Source organism: Callorhinchus milii, unplaced genomic scaffold (assembly GCF_018977255.1).
Source record: "Callorhinchus milii isolate IMCB2004 unplaced genomic scaffold, IMCB_Cmil_1.0 Scaffold5, whole genome shotgun sequence".
NCBI lineage: Eukaryota > Metazoa > Chordata > Chondrichthyes > Chimaeriformes > Callorhinchidae > Callorhinchus > Callorhinchus milii.
In genome coordinates, this window is record NW_024704746.1 from 32648774 (window position 1) to 32672778 (window position 24005).

The 24005-nt window shown below is 40.6% G+C and overlaps 1 protein-coding gene across 3 annotated transcripts; it reads left to right on the forward strand.

Moving 5' to 3' along the window:
• The first annotated feature begins 442 nt into the window (after window positions 1-442).
• Window positions 443-23972, forward strand: nap1l1 (nucleosome assembly protein 1-like 1). Of its 3 annotated transcripts, none has more exons than XM_042335195.1 (15): window positions 443-521; window positions 11557-11593; window positions 12134-12225; window positions 13256-13358; window positions 13642-13783; window positions 14510-14599; window positions 15084-15212; window positions 15991-16062; window positions 16851-16990; window positions 17504-17649; window positions 17758-17777; window positions 18543-18665; window positions 19361-19393; window positions 19885-19935; window positions 23131-23972. In XM_042335195.1, exons 2-15 carry the CDS (start codon window positions 11577-11579, stop codon window positions 23167-23169), a joined length of 1197 nt encoding a protein of 398 aa, XP_042191129.1. In that variant the 5' UTR covers window positions 443-521; window positions 11557-11576; the 3' UTR covers window positions 23170-23972. The 3 variants fall into 3 exon arrangements, with proteins under 3 accessions (XP_042191129.1, XP_042191131.1, XP_042191130.1); XM_042335197.1 differs by lacking the exon at window positions 23131-23972 and adding an exon at window positions 20939-20976; XM_042335196.1 differs by having other exon boundaries at window positions 444-521; window positions 14510-14590.
• Window positions 23973-24005: the final 33 nt, after the last annotated feature.

The following is a 24005-nucleotide window of genomic DNA, read 5'->3' on the forward strand; positions in this document are numbered from 1 at the left end:
CTGTGTACAGTGTGTGTGCAGTGTGGGCTGTGTGCAGTGTGCTGTGTGTGTGCAGTGTGGGCTGTGTACAGTGTGTGTGCAGTGTGGGCTGTGTGCAGTGTGTGTGCTGTGTGTGTGCAGTGTGGGCTGTGTGCAGTGTGTGTGCTGTGTGTGTGCAGTGTGGGCTGTGTGCAGTGTGTGTAGTGTGGGCTGTGTGCAGTGTGGGCTGTGTGCAGTGTGGGCTGTGTGCAGTGTGTGTGCAGTGTGGGCTGTGTGCAGTGTGGGCTGTGTGCAGTGTGTGTGCTGTGTGTGTGCAGTGTACAGTGTGTGTGCAGTGTGGGCTGTGTGCAGTGTGTGTGCTGTGTGTGTGCAGTGTACAGTGTGTGTGTGGCGGTGACGCTGTGCCCGGGGGGGGGGGGGGGCCCGGGGGGGGGGCGGGGCGGCGGCTGCGCGCTCGGTGGTTAAATCCGGCCAATCGGCTCCTTCTTCTTCCTTTACCGCCATCGGAGAGCCGCTCCCGCACCCGCACCGCAGCCGCTCCGGTAAGAGATGAGGCCGCGACGTGTCCGCGGGAGGGAGGGAGGGAGAGAGACATGAGGAGAGGGAGGGAGGGAGGGAGGGAAGGTGAGAGAGGAGGGAGGGAGGGAGGGAGGGGAGAGGTTGAGCCGTCGGCGGCCCTGTGAGTGAGTGAGTGAGTGAAATGCCGCAGCGCTGAGGCGCTGCGTGTCTCGTGGAGCCGCCGTCGCGCGGGCAACGCGGAGCTGGTGGTGGCGGCCCGCGGGCCGCACGCGCGCGCGTCTCTGCCTCTGTCTGTCTGTCTGTCTGTCTGTCTGTGGGGGTGTCTCTGAGGGTGTGCGGGTGGGTGTGTGTCTGTCTCTCTCTGTGTCTGTGCTGTGCTGTGAGGAGAGGAACGTGGACTGACGGCGGCGGCGGCGTGTGTGTTAATGATGAAGATGGAGGAGGAGGAGGAGATGGGGGGGAGGAGGGAGGAGGAGGAGGAGGAGGGGGGGGGAAGAGGCGGAATAAACCCCCGCGGGGAAGGGGGGGGGTAGTGAGGGCGGGGTGGGGGGGGGAAAGAGAGAGAGAGGAGAGGGAGAGGGAGGGGGGGATTGGGGTTGGAAGACGGCGAGGAGGAGGGGGGGGCGGTCGGTGTGGATGAAGATGTCGGACTTGTCCCCGTCTCCCCCCCCTCCCCCCCCCTCCCTCTTACTTACATACAGAAGAAGAAGAAGAAGCTGCGTGTGTGAGGCGAGGCGAGGCCTGACCCCGGCCCCGGCCCCGCGCCCGCGCCCCGCGCGGCTTGTGTCGCACTTCAGATTATGTTCCCTCCTCCCCCCCCTCTCCCCTCCTCCCCCCCATCTTCCCCCACACCCCCTCCTCAACAGGTCTGCAGCCACGACTCCCAGTCTGTTGGGGGGAGGGGGAGGTGGTGGTGGGGGGGGTCCCTCTTGTTGCTCTGTGTTGTGAGTGTGTGTGTGTCTCGGCGGCCGTTACTGCGGTGGGGCGGAGGCTGCAGCACGTGGCGGTGTGTGGAAGCGCCCGTTAGTCCTGGGGGTGGGGGTCGGGGGGGGGGGGGGGGGGGGGTAAAGCAGCCCCTCCCTGAGCCACTGCACCTCACACTCACCGCCAGCCATCTCTCTCTCTCTCTCTCTCTCCTCCCCCCCCCCCCCCCCCCACTCGGGAGTTTAGATGTTTTTAACAGCCCCCACCCCCCCCCTCCCCCCCCCACCCCACGCCCCCGTTAAAAGAGATTTAAAGCTGGTGCTCCCGATCAACGGGCAGTCAAGTCAGTTCCACGCGTTGTTGTGCGACAAAACATAATAAAATCTCTGGAGATCCCCCCCCCACCCCCCCCCAAAAAAAACTTCCGTGGCTTCAAAGAGGACTTCGCTATCACGGCCCTTTTGGTTGTTCGGCACAAGGCCGAGCTATCGTTCAGACGTCTGGAAGACGTGAAAAAAGTGCTGGATCAAATGCCAGGATTATTATTATTATTATTATTATTTTTGTTATCATCTTCACCTCTCTACTCGCCCCCCCCCCCCCCCCCCCCCCCCCCGCCGCCCCCTTCTCCTTTCGGTTGGGATATTGGGCGAAGCGAAAAGGCTGCGTGGTACCGACCGTAGGGCGGAGAGACTCGTTCCAGCGATCTTAAAACTCATTTCTGAGGCGCGTTGTAGCGGGTAATGGATTATTTGCGACCCGACTGAGTCGTATGCCGGAGCGTAAACATTGTAACTTTTTTTTAAAAATACAACTCTTGCTATGGTCAACATATTTAGTTTTGATTCTATCTTACCCCATCACAAGCCACTGTAGTTATAGTAAACAAGAAAAATCTGATAAAGCCGAGTCTCGTCGACAGCTTGTCCTTAATCAAAAGTTTGTGTCACAGGATTGAGTTAAGATCAAGATCTGAAGAGGTCCAGTCTGAATATTTGCAAGTTTTTTCCCCCTCTAAACGTAGGGTGCAAAAGGCTTTTAACGTAGATAAGAATTTGCCCTTTCATCAAATCTCAAATCACTAAATGTTAAGTATACATTAGAATTTTTTTTCGAATTGGTACTCAATTGGTAGGTATATTCGCACATAATTTATGGAAATAAGATTTAATTTCTAAACCATTGTTTAACTGTCCCGTTTAGTCTACACTTTAATAGAAATTAATGTAAAAACAGTAAGCATTATAACTGTGTTTCCTTGCGATTCCCTCCTGCACAGCAACCTTGAATGCTAGTACAGCTCCTGTGTCAACTATAAAAAGGTTTGTTGGTGGGGAAAAATTTGTCTCAGGGACAAACTGGGAGAGTGTTCACTCAGTATCGTTCAATTGAGTTGGCGAGCTTTGTCTATCCGGAGTCATGGAGATGAACCTGATGCTGTGGTAACTCTACATTTGGATTCTGGTTCACTAATAACTTGGGGATGCATTTGACATATTCATCCTAAAGAAGAGGTTTAAATGTAAAACTGATCATTTCTTTTAAAAAAAATGTTTGGGGAGAGAGATAGAAAAAGGCCGCACTCGGAAACCAGGAAATATTGACTTTGAGAGATGTGGATTCTGGTTGACAAGTTGCCTTATGCCGACGAGTAAAATTATATTTTCTGGGACAAATATTTCATCAGTCAATATTGCCACATGGATGTACCATGTGGTGCGTTTATGCACTCAATCACCAGTGAGCCCGCCATATATATTTAAAGTGTACCCCGAATACCTTCAGGATAAGCAATTTGTTAGACGTTTTGTAACAACCTTTTTTGAAAGTTTGCATGAGGTTAGCGTTTGTTTGACGTCTCTAGAGTTGGCCCTACTCTTAAGTTAGCAAAACTGGGATTATTAAGCACCGCACGAGTTTGTTTTTAACTTCTGTATCCTGTGGATACGTGGTTATTGAAAGGGCAGTGCACGTTGGTGTGGACGACACGTGCAGGAAGTAGCTGGTCAGTGCTGGAAGTGGCATCTTTAGTGATTTGATGACCTGCAAATAGGACTGGCAGCCGTTATTAGGTGGTGTCTGGATTTCTGAATCTGAAGCACCTCATTGTTATGTGGTCACCCTATACTGGAGTTGATCTTTACTCATCTTAATTTCTATTGCCCCGAAAATAAATCACGTTGGTTACTAATCCTGGAAATGCAATCCGAGTTGAGATTTTGCATCCTCCTTACTTGGTGCCAGGGAAGCAGTAAATTAATAATTGAAGAATTTTTCCAGTAAACGTGCAGTTGAGTGTTTGTATGAAATTTGTTCAGTTAAGTAGCATCTCTCTGCTGCCATTGTCATTGCTTTTGTTAGAGCAGCAGGGTTGCTAGGAGTTGAGGTTAAGCAAAGATATGAGAGCGTCTACTCCAATGCTACAAGATGGTGGTCAGTTAGAACACAGTATGTTTCGCTCCAGAATTCATATCTTGACTTCATTAACGTAGATGTGCTTTTCAGTGTATACCTACATTGTGATAAATCCTTACCATGTGTAGTCTAGGCTGACACTACATTGCAGGGTTGGGGGTATTCTGCGTTCTGGGAATGCCGTCCTTCAGATGAGATGTTAAGCTTGAGGTCTCGTCACTTGTTCGGGTGGATGTTAAAGATCCCATGGTACTATTCAAAAAGAGAAGGGAGTTTCTTCTTGTGTCCTGATAAGCAATCTCCCAGATACAAATTGGTCATTCAGTTGAGGGGCATTGATGTGTGCTTGTCCAGACAGTGCTTCAGTGGCAAGTAATATGGTTTTAACATAATCCAACACATAGTGTGATCCTGAAACCTTGGTTCTTGCCAATCTGTGCGCAGCCTTCTCTGGAATTAGATAGGCAAGGTGCATCTTTTTAGGGAGTGTGTGCATTCCACTTCAGACATGGAAATTTCCATATGTAAGTGTCATGCATGTGTGGATACCATTGGTGATGGGATTCTGCATGAATCCAGCACATGGCTGACCAAAACCAATTATTTCTTTTTCTGAATACCCAATTATCCTTTTTTGACTTGTTCTAGCTGACTCATCTCTTGTTCTGTTCTTAGGAATGGTCATTTTCTCCTTATTTGCTGTCCAGCGCACTGCTCTTCAAATCCATGGGACTCTCCTACCTGCCTTTCCTATGCAATATTTAATATCATGGTTAATCCTAGGCATTATCCTCTTCTCACTCCATTGGTGCATCTTTGATGGCTGAGCTCCTTGGAAGGTGCTGTCCCACGTTCCATTCTATAAAGGTCTTCAAAAATTGATCGCCATTTGAAGAGGTTGAACTGTACAAGATCAGAAGCAGCTGTTTAAAACTGCATCTTTCTAACACTTTCATGTAACCTTAACAACAATATTTCATGGGCAAATATCTTCTCATTCAGTACAACAGTGTCTGGCGCTGGAATTGGACAACCAAGACAATTACAGAAGCTGGTGATTATGACATTCAGTTGCCAGGGACAGCAACTTGTTGGTGTTGAAGCTATAGACATAGGTGAAAACAATAGGTCACCTGTTCAAGACTGTTGAAATATTTAGCAGTTTGCAATTTGTGCATTGTTTTACTTACTGAGTGAGAAGGTAGTCCTATCAAATATTGTTGTAAAGTTTCAGAAAATAGACTGATCGGTGAATGATTTGGGAACCACAGAGGAAATAATGGTGGTTTCCAAATCTGATAAATGCAAACTTTGTGCATGATAACACTGAGCCATTTACTGAGCGGTGCATCATGTAGATGTTTAAAAATGGCATGGGTGAATATAAGTGCTTATCCTGCAATCGTCCTATGAAAACATGATGGATAACAAGCTGAGCACTTGGTTGATATTTTTGGTACTGCACAAAAATGGTTTGCTTTTTCGAAAAAGGTTTCTGATCTTGTACAGTTCAATTTATTTAAATGGTGATTCACTTTTGAGAATGACGTTGTTTAAAAATTGGGAGATGAATCTTGCAATTTGTGCAACAATTTATCCATTTGAAACATAACTAATGAGTGGACAGACACCCTTAATAGTTTCTGGGTATGAATCAAACTTGCAGATCCATCTTTCTGGTTGTCGATGTGTGTTGAGCCTTGAATCACTATACTGGCGTCCAGTATTCACTCTTATTGTTCTGTGGAAGACCTATTCAGTAGATGTATTAATAATTCTTGCATTTAATATATGTGGAGTATCTTATCACATTGCAATATCTTGAAGCACTTCAGTTTTTTTTCTGTGAAGCATAGTAACTATTGGAAGGCAAACAGCAGCCAATTTGTGCACAGTTTCCTCAAAGAGCCATGAAGTGAATGACCAATTCATTATCAGCAGGAATTATTGGTCAAAATACAGAGAGAAACTCCCTTCTCTCTTCAACAGTGCCATGTGATTTTTAAAGTGCACCTCAAAAAGCAGACTGGACACTGGTTTAATATCTCATTTAAAGGACAGAACCTTTGATAATGCAGCAATCCCCAGCACTGCACTGGACTGTCAGCGTAGACAAGTCAAATGTAGAGACAATATACTGAGACTCTGGAAATTATTTTTACTGCAGTCTTGCATAAAGTTCTCAGGCTCTGGCAACATCAACCTCCATGGTTGCACACTGCAACTCACCAAGCCAGACAGGAACCGAGCTGTCTTGTTCGACCCTCAACTGTCTTTTCTCCTCCACATTCAAGCCATGACCTGCTCTACCTTCCCTCCCCCCCGTAACATCGCCCGACTCCGACACTACCTCACCCCTGAGGCCGCTGAAACTTGTTCATGCCTTCATCACCTCCAGGCTCGACTATGCAAACTCCCTGCTTGTCGGCCTTCCCAACTCCTCCCTCCACAGGCTGCAGAGAATCCAGAACTCTGCAGCACGTGTCCTCTCCCGCACCAACCTCTGTGACCCCATCTCCCCCACTCTCGCCCGACTCCACTGGCTCCCTATCCTTCAGAGGATCCAGTCCTGGTCCTCACCTACAATGCCCTCCATGGCCTCGCTCCACCCTACCCCTGCGACCTCCTAACCCCCTACCAACCCGCCTTTTCCCTTCACTCAGCCTGCTCTGGCCTGCTCCACATCCCCTGACCCACCCGCCCCATCATTGGCGGGAGAGCCTTCAGCCACTCTGCCCCCAACCTCTGGAATTCCATCCCCCGGTCACTCCGCCTCACTCCCTCCTTAGCCTCCTTCAAGTCCCGCCTCAAGACCCTCCTCTTCGACTATGCCATTGGCCATTTCCCCTCCCCTCCCTTCCCCCCCATCCCCCCAACCCCAGCTCGGGTCTGAAATGCTGTACTCTGTCCAGCGCCTTGGGATGTCCTCCTGACATGAAAGGCGCTATACAAATGTAATCTTGTTGTTGGTGCCATAAGCTGCCATCATTGAAGGAAAGTTGGCTTTGTTAATGCAAATATAACAAATAAAATAAATTTAAAGGTTGTAGACCACACAAAAGACTTAAAAGAACCAGCTTTTATTTGGGCAGTGAGGATTCTTGCCATTTATACTTTAAACATAATCAGTCTTCAAGAGCAACTGCAGTTTAAATAGCCCATCCAACTTGTGATTTAATTTAGATATTTATCTCTTAGTCATCTCCTTTGGGCCAAGGTTTCTCTGCCCATAGAAGTACACCATAGAAAAATGTCTGATCTGTAATCATTAATTGTTATCACCTAATTTTAAAGTGAAACTGGAATTATTTGTTTACCTTCTGTTTCTGAAAAGCGCATTATCTCTAGTTGAGTACAGTAATAGTAGACTTGTAGAAAGATGACTTGCAAAGGTGAGAAATTTAATGATTTGAAATTTTAGAGCGCAAATATTTTGTTCTTGTTCTCTATGAATATTGTTTGGAATACCTCATAACTCCAGTGTAGAATTGATACTGAAATGTCTAAGGCTTTGACTGTCTTGGAATATGCAGTTGACACTAGCTAGTGAAACAGTTTAAACTAGATTTTTCTTATGCTCTCATTTCCTGATGAGAATAGGTAAGATTTTTATCATTGCTTCAGTTCATTCAGATAATCTTTGCTTTAACTGGGCAGAGTGCTTGATTTTAATATAACCAGCAGCAAAATGTCAATGGTGCGACTACCAGGGTGGTAGAAGGCGAACTAGATGGAGCTTTGTCTTTTTTTCGTTGAGCAATTCCTGTGCATTAGACAAAATAGAATATTTGATAACTCAGCTTGAGGCAAAAATAACTGCATCTTAAATGTGTACTTGCCAATATTAGCATTAGTTATTTCAATTGCTGTATAACTGGTTAGGAAAAGTGTGAATAGAATTCTTAATTCATTTTGTTCCAAATGAAGCGTATGCATGCACACTCTTACTGGGCACTGTAGGACTTTGGATGGTGTTTAACTAGCGCCTCGTACAGGTATAATACCGCTTTTCTATTCTATTCCTCTGCTACTTAATTTGTATTATTTGCTGAAATTAGACATGGGTTAATAGTGTGATTGTGATTTTTGAATCACCTAAATTGAACTACAGTGTTTAGCTGATCTCCTATTTGCCAATACAATACAAAATTACATTTGTGAAGCGCCTTTCACGTCGGGAGGACATCCCAAGGCGTTGAACAGTCAGGGATTAGGACCTGAGCAGTGGGGAGTTGGAATCAGGGTGGCTGAAGGCACAGTCGAAGGGTCTTCAGCTGTGCCTTGAAGGAGGCAAGGGAGGAAGCGAGGCGAAGGGAATGTGGGATGGGTGGAGGCAGAGATGCTGAAGGCCCAACTGACGATGGTGGGGTAGGCCGGGCGGGGAACATGGAGCAGGCCGCGGCTGCTGAGCGGAAGGAGCAGACAGGTTGATAGGGACATTTCTGGAAACTTAAACTCTAGTCTTGATGGTGAGGACACGAATTTTGAACTCGTTCCACCGGGGGATGGGGAGCCAGTGGAGCTGGTCGAGGGCGGATGTGATGGGGTCATGGAGCCTGGTGCTGAGAGGAAGTGAGCTGCAGAGTTTTGGATGATCTGCAGCTTGTGGAGGGAAGAGTTGGGAAGGCCAACAAGCAGGGCATTGGCACAGTCGAACCTGGATGTAATGAAGGCATGTATGAGGGTTTTGGCAGCCTGAGGGGTGAGGCAGTGGCGGAGTCGGGCAGTGTTGCGGAGGTGGAGGAAGGCAGAGCGGGTCATGGCACGGATGTGGGGTAGAAAGGACAGCTGAGGGTTGAACAAGACGCCTAGGTTCCTGACTGGCTTGGTGAGCTGGAATGTGCCTCCGTGGGTGCTGATGCTGCCAGTGTTTGAGGTGCGGCGGTGCTGGCGTGAGCCAATCGGGAGAGCTCCAGTCTCGGCATAGTCGAGCCTGGTTGTAACGCAGGCGTGAATGAAATGCCATAGAAATTCAAAATACCCTGTCACTGTACGATGATTATTGTGTTTTTTTTTAAATCTTCAGATAAGAATACTGTGAAGTTGCTGTGACATTTAGTACTGAGGCAGAAATTTCAGTAAATTGCATCACAATTTCTTTTGATGGTCTTTGTAGAACCTGCTTTATCTTCCTTAGCAAGGATGACAGCTAGGTCGATGGATTTCTTTGAATGACTAGCATGTAAATTATACTTAATATTAGTGTTGTAAGATTTCAGTAAATTGTAAGATTATGGAGTCCTGTCGCCTAGCCCAGTGGTTAGAGCACTTGCCTCGCAAGTGAGAGGACCTGGGTTCGATTCCTGGACGAGGCGAAATGTTGAGCAAATTTTCTTGCTCCAAGCACCTCTGTTTACCGAGCAGTAAGTAGGAACCCAGTTGTTAGTCGATTGGTAGATCGCTTTTCTGGGGGCAATAATCCCTTTGAAAAAAATCAACAATACTTCAGTCATTCGATCCACGACTATTTGTGCGCAATTGGCTGCCGTGATTGCCTGCAAAATGTCATCAATTCACTTTACAGTATATTCTGTGAAGCCCTTTGAAACGTCTTGAAGACATGATAAGGTGCTCTACAATAATAATCCTTGAAATTGATATAGCGCCTTATCATGTCTTCGAAAGCCTTCACAGAATATACTGTAAAGTGAATTGACTATGTTTTATGGGCGAAACACGGCAGCCAATTGCGCACAACGGTGTCCGACATGTAAATGCCAGGATTATTATTATTATTAAGGTTGATTTCGTTTCTGTTTCAATAGATCTTTCCTCTTAAACCTTGGGATCTAAAAAAATAGATATTCGATAAAGGTTGGTTGTCACACTCTGTAAAGAGGAAATGGATAAAAGTTGTCACACTATGACTGTAAACTAGTCAGTATCCTTTATTGCCCAACACAAAAAAGCCTTCACTTGTGGACTTTATTAAAGAATTTGGTTTCCATTTTAAGTTAATTTAGCTGGTTGTGAAACCAATCTCTGATTGAAGGAAAAGCAAAATACTACAGATACTGGAAATCTGAAAACAAAAACGGAAGTCGCTGGGAACACTCAGCAGGTCAGGCAGTATCTATGGAGAGAGGAAAGTGAGTCAATGTTTCGGGTCCACGGCCTTTCGTCAGAACTGTTCACAGCCAGATTTACATGGGGTTAGCAAGTCACAGAGGTAGGAAGGAGCAAGGCCGTGGAGGGCCTTGAAGGCGAGTATGAGGATTTTGAACCCCATCCTCGGGGGGGGGGGGGGAGCCAATGGAGCTGGGCGAGGGTGGGGGTGATAGAACATGAGCTGCAGAGTTCTGAATGGTGCGTGAAAGGATTGTTGAGGTTCAAACAAGACCCCAAGGTTCTGGATTGGCTCAGTGAGGTGGAGTGTACATCCATGAGTGATGGTGCCACCAGTGCCTGAGGTGTGGAGGCGCTGACGGCAACCAATCAGGAAGGCCTCGGTGCCGAGGTGGGAAAGTTAGCTCTCATCCAGGGCAGCAGTGGTCCTAGAGTCTAGGTTGGAGGCAGAGCGGTAGAGTTGGGTGTCATACATGTGGAAGTTGACCCAGTGCAAAGATTAGTATTTTATTTGATTGAGCCTTGTAACCTTTTGATTACCTTTGGCAGAAAACTGGCTTCATGCACTTCTTTTAGGTTGCTATTCAAATAATGGTTCTAGTATTGCCTTGGTTGAAGTTTTGGACTTTTAACGACTTTTGTACGTACTCCTGCCTTTCCGTATGTTGCTTAAATCTGATTCAACCCATAATCTGATGCACCATGCTTTTGCATTCATTGATGAAATCTGCATTGCTCGACTTAACTTAATATCCAATATCAATTGCTATGACCTTTTCTTAAATGGAGATAAAATTGTTGCTGCTTGCATGACTTCAGATCTGCCATCCGTCAGTTAAAGAATCAGTTTTGATGCACCAACCATAGGTTAACTGACTTGGGGAAACAGTAGATATTATATCTGTTGGAATTCAAGAGGATTATATAATCAACCGATTCAGTATTTAGTTTACATTAAGCGGGTGACCTTACATGAACTGCATTTCACATTTTTTCTGACCAGAGGTATCCCCTGATCCCTAAAGAAGACCAAGTCTCTAGGCAATTTGCTGGTCTTCGAAGTGTCTACCAGCTCCTTATCAGACATAATGGAAGTAATTATCTGGTTTCTGGAGATCAAAATGTAGATATATTTCAGGTGCAGTTATATCCAGTATAACTGGGTTCCTGGTTTATTTTGCAGCACTGTTCCTCAAAGCCAGGCTAATTTCAGTGACAGTGTGAATATTGATTACATTTTGAATATACTAGTTAGAAGCTGATAAGGTTCAAAATGTGATTTCTTCTGTGTTTTGCATTATGGTTTTTGCTGTGGATCACTAGAGGTGTTGCAGCATAATCATGGCGCCCTCCAGTAGCAGAAAATGGGTACTGCAGTATTTCTAATTGGGTAAAATGTTCCTTTCCCTCAAAAAAACAATAGTTTATCTGTCTCATCTCATTGAAATTCTATTTGAAATGTATTCAGTTTTCTTATATTGGGCAGCCAGTCGTATCTCACCCTTAAAGTTGGATGCTATAATATTTTCTAAATATAATTTCTTGATAAGTGCACAACTTTCTTGAAAATTATTTGTTTTAAAGGAATGATTGTGGAAACTTGAACTGAATCGTCCTCATCTTTCTTAATTGTTTTCTTTTTCTTCTGCCCAGCTATTTCATCTTGTAACACGATGGCAGACCTTGATAAGTAAGTATAAAACCATTGACCCTTAAGTCTATGCATTGGATTAAATGTTGAATTCAGTTTTTGCATTTGAAGATGGCATTCTTTGAAGTTAGAATACCTCCCTCTCAGGTCATTTTTCGCTTGTGTTCAGGGAAGTATAAGTATACATGTGATGCAACTTAGCAAAGTGGGAAGTCAAATCTTTTTCAAGGGCAATAGTTTTGCCTGCTGAATGTAATTAGCGTTTATTTCTTCCCACTGCCTCCAGGCTTGCTGCTTCAAAAAAACAGGCACATTCACATTCAAAGTATGGGTTTAGGTAAGGCTAGGAAAAAGATCTTAGTCACTCTTGAAGTAAAATAGTAACTTGTATGAAGAAATGGGATTTAAAGTAACAGCCTCAGTTGATGTTAGTGAACCGTTAGTATGAGTGTGTCTTCAGTTGCAATTGTGCACAAACTAAATATGGGAAATGACTTCTGTACAATTGTGCATACTTTGGTAACTAAATGTTAGTATAGATTTTTAACACTTGCTATCTGTAACACTTATCTGTCACAGCAAAGAGCAGACTGAGCATGATCAAAAAGAGGACATGGAGGATGTGGAGGATATAGAAGAAGAGGAAACCAGTGAGGATGTAGATAGCAAAGGTAAGCGTTTTGAAACTGAAGAAAAATTGATCTGCGTTTACTGAAGTTTTTATAATTGTCCTTGCTGAATATGGTTGCAGTCTTCATGTCTTAGAAGGATTTGGCTTTATAAATTTGAAATGTTGAAGAGTACAAAGGAACTGATTCCTGAAAACATCTTTGAAACTCGAGATTTTGAGACTTGGTAATATGTATGCTATGAATATGTAGAAGAGGTGGGCGGAATCAAAGGTAAATATCAACTGGTTGGGCTGAGATTTGGAAAAGATGTAAACCATCTCTACTTGTGGCTTTTTAATTGGGCACCCAAATCCACGCAGTATGAAGAATTGAGGTTTTGTTCTTTGAGGGTTTGTGATATGAAATAAACTTCCAATGGAATAATGAGCAAGAAAAAAAAGGGGGGGGGGGATTGTTGAGTGGAGATTAATGAGAGTTCTGGAGGACTTGACAGTGTTGCCTTGAATATTGTCCATTGTGCATATAAATTTAAATGCAGGTTTAAGCATGGTTTGGTGTTAATTGCACCTTTTCAGCTGTCCATTGGTATTTTTATATAATTGCCTTCTTTGTTTTACCAGAAGCTACCAGGATATATTTGTTAGATAGATTCTTGCTAACTGTTTGTTTACCTGTAAATTTCTATCCCATGATTATGCTGCCTCGGATGGTCAATCAACTGTCCATGAAACTGAATACTAATGTTTGGAACGTTTTTCCATATTAAGGCTTACTTATATTATGGCATTAAATTGATAGATATTGGGAGCAGTAATGTGTACAAAAGAAGTAATTTAAACCCTGGAGAGAGATACAGATAATTTTGATAAATATTCAAATGTGCAACTTTTAAATAATCCATTTTAACAAGTTATCGCAATTTTCAAATGATTGATTGGCTGATCAAACTCCTGTATGAAGTATATTCTTTCTCGGGATAAGAATGTTGCTGTTTTCTAATAACATACTTTTTCTTTTCGGGTTGAGCTATTTTTTTATTTTGAAAGTAACTCTTACCTCATGACAACAGCTCGGCAGCTTACAGTTCAAATGATGCAGAACCCGCGGATTCTGGCAGCGCTACAAGAGCGACTTGACGGTCTCGTAGGAAATCCATCTGGTTATCTAGAAAGGTAAAGAATATGAAGCATAATTAAATATTGCCACAGTTCTTCAACAGAAAAATGTGAACATTCTGGCTGTGAATTCCCCTACAGCCATGGTCAAACTTAATGATGGGCTATTCGTGTGCATGACGTGTAAACTTAAAGCGATATTATGATGACCAGATGATTCAACTTAGCCTAGCTTGACTATTTTATCTATTAAATCTATTATTCTATGCGCAAGACTGACAAATGTTCTTTGAATAAGTTTAAAGAGTATTCTAATGACTTGATTTATTTTGGTTTTCAGTTTGCCTAAAATCGTTAAGCGACGTGTAAATGCTCTCAAGAATCTCCAGGTGAAATGTGCACACATAGAAGCCAAGTTCTATGAAGAAGTTCATGAATTGCAAAGAAAGTATGCTGCTCTTTATCAACCACTTTTTGACAAGGTAGGACATTGTAAACATTTGATATTGTAGATCAGTTTTGTTTTTTATTGGGGGAAGAAACCATTTAGCTTATTGAGAAGGACTGTATCTTAAATTCTGACTTAAAGGAAGTGGGGCAAGATTCTGAACTATAATAGCTCTTGCTATAAAATTCAAGTTTCACAAGTTTCCTTTGTTTAAAAAAAAGTATAAAATTCTGCAACAACTTAGCAACTTGAAAACCTGGCTATTTGAGACTTGTTTAATTCTCAAGCATCCATGAAATGGCTACTTGTTTTTGTTTGGGTGTTATTGTACTCTGAGGTGAGTGGACCTAATTTTCACAAGCAGACAATCACAGACTGACCCTATCTCTCTATTTATCTACTGTGACATTTTATATAAAGCACAATAATCTTAAGAATCTTAGATTACTAAACATTTGACTACCATTTTATTGGTTGGTGGTGAATCAATTACATGGGTAACTTTACATTGACATTCCCTAATACACTGCTGAATTGTTGTATTTCAACATTGGGTTAATATTGATTAGTACCATGTTTGTTGCCTTGTGGTCTAATGATCAAGGAAAATGCTCTGTGTTGAATATTGCTTTTTTAAAAAAAACCTATGTTGAAAAGTTGCTCTTTGCAAATCAGTTTTGCTACCTTTATAATTTGTCTTGAAAAGGGAGCAGGTTAAAGAATATTTATTGAATGCTTGTTTTTTGTTTCCTTCCCACAGAGGAGTGATATCGTCAATGCTATCTTTGAGCCCACAGAAGAAGAATGCAAATGGCAAGGCGATGAAGAGGAGGAACTGTCGGTAAATCCGGTATATTTTGTTTTTGCAAGGGGTATGAATTAAACTGTCAAGTTCTTAAGGTTAATTATAAGTCACCCAAAGATTGATTGATCCTCCAGTACTGACACTGTAATACAAAACAATTTTACTTTTATATGAGGCCTTTTATACAGATGTCGGGAGGATATCTCAAAGCCGCTTCACAGAACTGATAGCCCAAGTTGAGCTGGGGGCATGAAAGAAGGTGGGAAAGGAAATAGGGTTCTAAGGTGGAGCTCCATATAGCAACTGATGGTCAAGTGGGAGAAATGTCAGTATTCATTGTTGAATGAAGAAGTGGAATGGATTTGCTAACCAATAGAGACTAGATTGACTGGTATCTTTTTGCTCTATATGCCAAACTTCTGTACACGTTTCAATTACTGCTGTGCTTTTGGGATGGGTGGGGAGGCAAGACTGGTTCCCTTCAGTGTACTGACATTGGAACTGCTGCATCTCTAAATGCTTATTACAGGATGAAATGAAAGAGAAAGCAAAAGTAGAGGAAGAGAAAAAAGATGAAGAAAAGGAAGCTCCAAAAGGAATACCAGACTTTTGGTTGACAGTTTTCAAGAATGTTGACTTGCTGAGTGACATGGTTCAGGTATGGTAATCTTAAATCAAATCTTGAAAACCTGGTGTAGTTAAAATATCATGATTTGGAAGGTTTTCAGCTAACCAGCTCAGCTGTACCTGAAGGGGGCAGCAAATTCCCAATTTGTATGCATAGTCTATTGTATTTATATTTGCTTTAGAATCAATTTAGTAATTCAATATTTTTACATGTTAATTTTTTTATTGCAACTGACACTTGATTCAGTTAAGACCTGAATATCAATGTGTAATTTTAAGAGTCTTTGATGTGTGTCTTAAAAATTAGTCCCAAATTAAGTAATAATAATAATAATAATAATCCTTGCATTTGATATAGCGCTTTTCATGTCAGGAGGACATCCCAAAGCGCTTCACAGAACACACTGTAAAGTGAATTGACTGTATATTTGTGGGCGAACGCGGCAGCCAATTGCGCACAGCAATGTCCCACAAACAGTCGTAGATTGAAAATGACCAATTTATTATTGTTTTTGGTTTTGGAGGGATTATTATTAAGTACTCTAATTTGTGTTAATTCTGATTCTGTGGGTTGTAGTGGCTGCGCAAATCATCGATGTAGTTTCCCCTGACCTCTTGTTGTTTGTGCGAGTGACACATGGAAATCTTAATGTGTATGATCACTAGGCTAATTGCTTCCATAGTATCTGCCCTTGAAATGATTACTTACTTGAAATGGACAGATCATTTGGGGCACAGAATGATTTGTGTCAAAACAAAAAAGTTACTATATCAGATTCTGTACGTAATTTTTATATATTAACTAACAGGAGCATGATGAACCAATCATAAAGCATTTAACAGACTTGAAGGTGAAATTTTCAGATGTTGGACAACCAATGGTAAGTCAATATTGTGTTTTTAATTTAGATCTGTGATCAATATGCAGTTTAAATACAGTAGTGTAGTACTTTGCTTCACAAAATTATCTTTTTTGTCGACTGCATTCCCTTCACTTGTGCTGAACAGGTTTATTGCAGCAGAAGTTTAGGGACCTCTATATGACTTCTAATTCTGACGCTTCTCATTGATGGAGGAAAGGGAAATTGTATAATTTTGATTTTTAAAAGTGCCTTTATAAAATGCTTGTGAATATAAAATGCATATCATTATGCCATCTGGTTGATGTGAAATTTTACGTTTTTCAAGACCCTAGGTTAATTATCTTGCTGGTCTGTTAATTCTGTCCTCCTTGTTCGCTCCTCTTCCTTTCCATATCAATAATATGCATTTTTTTTTAAAAAAGCTCTATCAATGTTGCCAAACCTGCAGCAGATGCTTGCTCTGCAGCTAAACATTTTTGACTAACCGTGGTGGATTCAATTGTGTCAAAATAAACCAGAATATTAGAATTTTTTTAAACCTCAGTCTACTGCTGTACACCTTGAACCATTCAGATCTTCATTCTCTGGAATTATTTATTTAAATTCAGAATTTTTGGAACTTAACACTTCACTGGGCTATTCTTTTTGTGCTCAATGCAACTGCTGGGTTCAGAAGGGTGCAAAACTGAAGCTGTTCAATTTAATGTTTATGTGTGAGCTTACCACAAATACAGTAACTCCATTTAAGAATGAGAAGTACTGAATGGTCTAAGATTCCCTACCTAAGTCTACATTTCTTTTTGAAGAGCTTTACTTTGGAGTTCTCCTTCGAGCCAAATGAATACTTTACAAATGAATTGTTGACAAAGACATACAAGATGAGGTCGGAACCTGATGAGTCTGACCCTTTTTCATTTGATGGACCAGAAATCATGGGATGCACGGGGTAAGCTTGCAGTATTAATGGAATCATTTAAAGCTTGTCTCTTAAAGAAAGCTTATTGCTTTGATTTCCATGTGTTGAGAATTATAATAAATTATATTCTTCAGAGTGTACAATTGGAAAGACTTATCATAAAGCTTCAAGAATTGATCTTTCTGAACAAAGTGCATCTTGATCTGAAAACTTGGCAATATCAATTTTAGATGGAGCATATAGCCAAACTTGCTTGTTTGGTTAGATCAGCAACTAAGTATTTTGCTGCTGAAAAGTTTATGGAAGCCATTTACATTGTGTTGAATGTTACCTTTATTCATTAAGTCTTTTGGTATTTCAACAACTAATTCAAAAAAAATCTGCTGGGATCAGATGGGTGGTGAGCTGTGTGTTAGCAGCAATACTGAAAAATTGGCAATTAATGGTGTGACGGGGACGTTTCCTAAAACAATAGATACTTTTATCTGCCTGCATAATTTATCTAGCCATGCTAAATACAGCACTTCTGAAATTTCAATACAGGTGCCCTATTGACTGGATGAAGGGAAAGAATGTCACAATGAAAACTATCAAAAAGAAGCAGAAACACAAGGGACGTGGCACTGTCAGGACAGTTACAAAAACTGTACCCACTGACTCTTTCTTCAACTTTTTTAGCCCTCCTGAGGGTAAGTGAATAAAGCTGTGCAAATTAAATAACTTGAGCTACTTTTTCAGTAATTTAGTTTAATAACTTGAGCTACTTATTCAATAATCTAATTTATTTTTTCTTACAGTTCCAGAGAATGGAGATTTGGTAAGTTAATGTTCAATCAGTTTGTAATGTCATTCATGTCTTATCCAGACTGCATGTGGATCACTCGCTTCTAAAATTCCTACATCTAATGGGGAGAGGACCAAGGTTCAGTTCATTCTAAATCTTCATTGATTCCTGAACCCACCCTCAAAGCTAACTGGTACAAAACCTCTTAGTGCTGTTCATCCTCGCGTTACTAATCTTATTGTTTTGACCTGAGATGTTGATGTAAGATATCCGGAAAAATGTTTCTGTATTATTGTGATGTAGCACATGGAATGTGAATGGAGGTCTTATTCTAAGTGCAGGCCTTTTCATATTTTTACGAGTTAAATTTCCATATACAAAGTTTGCTCCTTAACTAATTCATTCTTGGAGCCATTATTTGAAGTCTAATGTTCCTTCTGTAAACAGTATAGCCCAGAATGAAGCCTTTATACAAAATGGGATAAGACCTCCATGCTACACATTTTAAACAGCGATTTCCTTGAGTGGCGTTTTGACTAGAGATTTATTATGTTATAACTCTCTCTTATTAGCTCTGAATTTTGATACCCAAGGATAAGATTTCAGGGTTTTTTGCAGTTCAGGGGTTGAAAGAAAACACTTTCCAAGACGAGAGAAATAATTATGCAGTTTTGTAATTCTTCCAAGTAAATCAGATGACATTTAATATTGAACAGGTTTCTCTGAGGTATGTTCATGAAAGTAAATCTAAGTTTTTATTGAACTGCTTTGATCTGATCACAATTTAATTTGTTGTAGGATGAAGACTCTGAAGCAATCCTAGCTGCTGACTTTGAAATTGGTCACTTTCTACATGAACGTATAATTCCACGAGCAGTGTTGTATTTCACAGGAGAAGCCATTGAAGATGACGATGATGATGTAAGCAGTTACCTTCAGTGCAAGTAGTGCAGTAATGCTCCCAAGCTTCTGAACAGCAGAACGATTTACAATTAATATTTTAAAATCAGACCTTGAAACTTTATTTATTATTTACCTTATTACTCCATTTACCCTTGCTCTTAAATTGGGTATAATAGACTCTTGTGAAAGATTCGCTTTTGTTCTAGTACCCACCCCAGTAACACTTTAATGTAATTAAATAGTGATGGGGCATTAATCTCACTGCAGCTAACGTTGAGACCTTATTAGAGGCAAGCATAGGCCCTTTGTAGATTTTACATCTATCTGCTGAACTCTTATGTGTGATAATCAACCTGAAAACATTTAGCATTCTGTTCAATAGCTACAGGATCACATTGTTCTGTTTTACTTGTAGCTAAAACACAAGATCATGCTTCTGTAAAGCATGACCTAGTTTGAAATTGTTAATTGGGTATTGGATGAACTGTAGCGCACAAACTTAATGCAGAATATCATAAACTCAATAGATTACTGAAAGGTAATTGAATTGCTACATAAGATGCTATTTGAACTGTTTCTAGTTAAATATTTTAAGTTTGGGGGCTAATTGAGTAATTTTTGAGAAATGTGATTTAGGACTTAAACATTGCAGTTCATGGATAATATACTTTCAGATCTCCAACTAAAATTTCCGTTTGTATTTCCTTCCTCAGTATGATGAAGAAGGTGAAGAAGCAGATGATGAGGTAATTCCATTTTATAATGTACACCTTGGTAGTGTGTGAGGGGGGGAGGTGGGGGTGGAAATCAATGACTTGTTTGTCCTGTTAATGATTTTGCCAGTTTTATTCAGGGCAATGGGTTATTGTGAGCTCCTCTATGAAAGAAGATCTATGTCGTCCACAAACATACTTTGAACTGTGTTTACAGGATACATACATGCCAGCGCACGGGGGCTCTGGCTTGGATTTTTCTACAGTCCAAGGGCTACTCATACAAGCAGTAGTGCCCTCACTGCTGGGAATTACAAATCAGAACTGAATCAGTATCCTGGGCTGTAATGTGGTACATTGACCTACTCTCTTGTGGGCAGCCAATGATATTCTAATAATTTTGACCCTGGTTGCTCCTATTGTGCTCAAAATGAGTTGATTTGAATGAAATAGTAGCTACAGTTATGAGTGGTGAAAACTAGACCAAATTGTTGATTGTTTTTTGGGGATTTGTATTTTTACAGGAAGGTGAGGAAGAAGCAGATGAAGAAAATGACCCAGATTATGACCCTAAGGTAGGACTTTAATAGAACATATTTCTGTCTAAAATGTACTTAGTAATCCTGAATGGTCTGTATCGTAACCTGTACAACAGTTGCCAGTATGACCATTGTATTGTTTGTATTGTAACCAGTAAAGAGCTTGGTGAAGACTCTTATCTTTACTGCTCCTATAATTCAGAAGTAGTTAAACAAACTGCAAGCAGTTGTGTGGGAAATGGAGAAATTGTGGCTTAGTGCCAAAGTAAACATCAGAATAGAAGATAACTCCTATTAAATGAGACACCACAAAGTTAAATCAAAAATTAACTTAACTGTACAGTTCTGAGCTATGCTTTCAAAAACAAACCATATAGTACAGCATATAGTGGAATAGGTTATCAAAATTGACTTTCCGTACAAGTATCAGGACTGCAATACAGAGAATTCTTGTTTGTTCAACCTCCACATTCAAATAGGATTGACTTGTATCCACGGAGCCTTTACTCTAATCTAGGGAGCTTTTTATAGAAGTATGTTAAATATAGTCTAATATAAACTTGTTACAACTGTTGCTTGTACATGGGGAAACTCAAATGGTTTGCCATTTGCATCCAACCTCTGCATCAGGTTTGACAACAAAATAAATAATAGGATTCTAACTGAGAATTTGAGGATTTTAACGAAGAAAAATTTGAATGCAAGAAATTTTATAAAAGTCCATCATATACTCATGGAAAAGGTGCAGATTTCTATTTTTGGCAGCAGTAACAAAGCATTGTCAGTTTTCCATCACAACTGCACCTTAGCGAGTGGTTTTGGGGAAACGGAAAAGGTAATACTCATATGGTGAATATTTAATTGAAGCAGGCAGTCAAAAAACTTTGTGCAACTTGTCAAAAAAGCCAATGCTTCAGTTAATGATTTTAATGGTGTATGTATTTGGATTGGTTAAAATTCTGTGGCATTCAGAAAATCTTTCAGAGACCTTAAGTCTTGTACTTTCATGTCAGCTGCTTTCTGAATTTTTCCTTACTAGGTTTAAATGATGTCTGTAGAAATAATTCTATGCCTGGTAGGTAAGGCTTGCTAATCTTTTGTTTAATGCTTTCATTTATCTAACTAGTTCTGTACACTTGGGTTTTTTTTAAAATTCCCTCAAAGTACTAAAGATTGGTGTCCTTACCTTATTGTGAATCTTATTGTGTGTGTTGAAACTTTGACAGTGGTTTGAAAACTCTATTTTAACTAATTGGGAAATAATCATCCAATTGCTTTAGCAAATGTTTAATTTGTTTGAACATTCAATATTGTTATGCAAAATTCTTTTGAAATTTCTGTCTCAGAGTTGAAGGTCAAACACTGTTTGAGTTTTCAACATCTTGGTTTAATTCTTGCCACTAAATTGCTTTTTAAACTGGCTTTTGTAACATAACTTTCTCCAAACCCACTTCACTGTTATTACTGAAGTCTGTTCCTGCAGATTTGCCAAGCTGATAAATAGAAGTCCTCTTATTTCAAGTAATTTTTCTAGGATCATGACTTGTTCTGTCAACAAAATTGTGTTGGAAAGAATAGAAAAACATCCCAATTGTTAGGCTTCCTATTATACTACCGTTTTGAAGGGCATGTCACAGAATAGGCAAGTACTTGGAGATTTGAGGAAAAAATATGAAGATAATGTGCAGTGAGTGTTCCAAATCCTCACCATTGTCTTTTGTACACCATGAATATTAAATCCTAATTGTTTGTGTAGATTAGATTGGGTAGTGTTGAGGTTGGTCTCAGCCTCTATTGCAGGCTAATAAATAAGTAGTCCTTCAGATTATAGTACACTATGGAATTAACTGGTACAGCAAAGTGACTAATTATTCTAGTAGTGTAAATAAGGCATGAAAATCCAACCAATAAGGTAGGGAAGGTTTCTTTTTCTCAGCCTCCCAAGTTTAAAAGCACAATATGTTGGTCTTGCTTGTGTTTATGGGGATTCTGATTGAGATACTTTCATATTGTAACTTTCCAAAATGCGTGCACTAATAAAGGTGTATTGTCACATTATTTGGGTTACAGCATGCTGTCACTCAGTCACTCAACCCACCTTATTGTGTTTCTTGACATGAATTATTTTGATAAGCTTTTAATTTCTTGAGACTTTTACTATTCATTTTTGTTTGTGTAGTAATGCTCTGTTCATACTACTCAACCACACAACTAGGATGCAAATTTACCGATTTGAGTTCTGGGTGCATGCTAGCAGTTGAATAATATGGTAATTGAGCCAATACAATACCATGATTGTTTTTTCAAGGAAGCTTAAATGTCAATACCTAGGTAATGAAGTCTAGCTAACACCCACTGAGAATAATAATCCTTGCATTTAATATAGCGCTTTTTCACGTCTTCGAGACATCTCAACCGCTTTACAGAATATACTGCATATTTGTGGGCCAATTGCACACAGAATGTGCTCAATATGCAGGTGTGACCACCTTGGTTTCCCAAGCAGACAAGCACAATATCTGCTGCCTGATGTCATGTGTGTTACATTTGGTAATCATTATGTCTGAAGGTGCAGTGTGAACTCTGCATAAGTAGACTTTGCGATCAGTTGCGGACCAAAAGGTCAGTTTAAGGCCACAACTGAAGGCTTATCCTTTATCTCAGAATTAGAGCCTTTATTAATTCCATTACACATTCTTCTTTCTATAATGTATCTTGTGACTAACAGGTTTATTCATGTTGTGTTAAATGCCGATAAGCAAAGGATTTTTCTTGCCTATGTATGGAATTTGTAAGATGGTGTGATTTTGTGCTCCATGTTGACTTTATTGTCGGTCCTTTATATATTTAGTGACTGTAAGGAGGTTGAATAAATTAAGAATCTTTAAACCTATACCGGCGCATTCTTTGAAGTAGAAAGGAAACTTTTCCTCTGACCTGGTGATCATGTGTAACTTTACAAACAAAGTATATCTGACACCACCTTCCAGATAAGTTGAAGTCCCAATACAAGAGAGATTCTTGGGGCTAATCCATCGGCTTGTGGTTCCAACATTTGGATTTGTCTGAAGATTCTCAATTTGTAGGCGTAGCTGGTTTATCAAACCTACAGTCAATTAAACCAAATTGAGCATGTTTTGTAGTGAACTTTGGGTGGGATTGTGTGTATTGGTTGTAGTAACTGGTTAGCTTTTCATACAATTAATATACTTATTCTCTCTCTTCCAACAGAAGGACCCAACCCCACCATCAGAGTGCAAGCAGCAGTGAAGTCTGCTAATGTGGCCTTGAGGAATAACTGCACTGTACTGGCTTATTATACACAACTAATAGTTACTTAACAGCCTTATAAAGTTTTGTATTTTCTTGGTAGAACAGGTTTCAATTAACACTTTTTTGTTAATCATGAGCCCTCAAATCAGCCAGTTCAGACCATGGTTGCTACTCATTTTACATTTTTTTTTATTGGCTATAGATGGAATCGGGTTTAAAAAAAAATTCATGAAATCTCATCATCAGCTACACAATTTGGGTTCTTCATAATAACTTGCATTGTTAGAGGTAATACCTATGGAAGGCTTTTAGGACCTGCAAAATTCAGAGACCAATATTTGTTTAGAAATATTCTGCTGGAGAACAATCAACCAAAGTAATTATCCTTTTCTTCAGCCCAGTTGTCTGAATGGATTAAACTGTGGATAGATTCATTTTGTAGTTGAATCTGTGTAAAGTGGACTTTATACAAAATGAAATAAAATTGTGAAACATGTCTGTGCTCACACTAGCTGTGCCTTCATTACTCTGGTGTTCCTGTAAACATGCAATCACAGTGAGTTGTCTACTGGGAGACGTACATATTAAAGTTCTATGACTGGGTGAAGTTTCTAGAAGAGTCAGTGGAAGGTTTTCAAAACGTGCAACCATGTGTCCTGTTCATACATTGCTTAATTATGCTATGGTTTCCATTTCATTTGTTTTAATGTGAGATTGTGAAAACAATGAAGCTTAACCACCACCTAAAAAGGTCATACTCTGTATCACTTGGGGTGTGAATAAAAACTAGTATTTTCAGACCTGCCTTGTTTGTTTGAAATAACTTTGTTCTA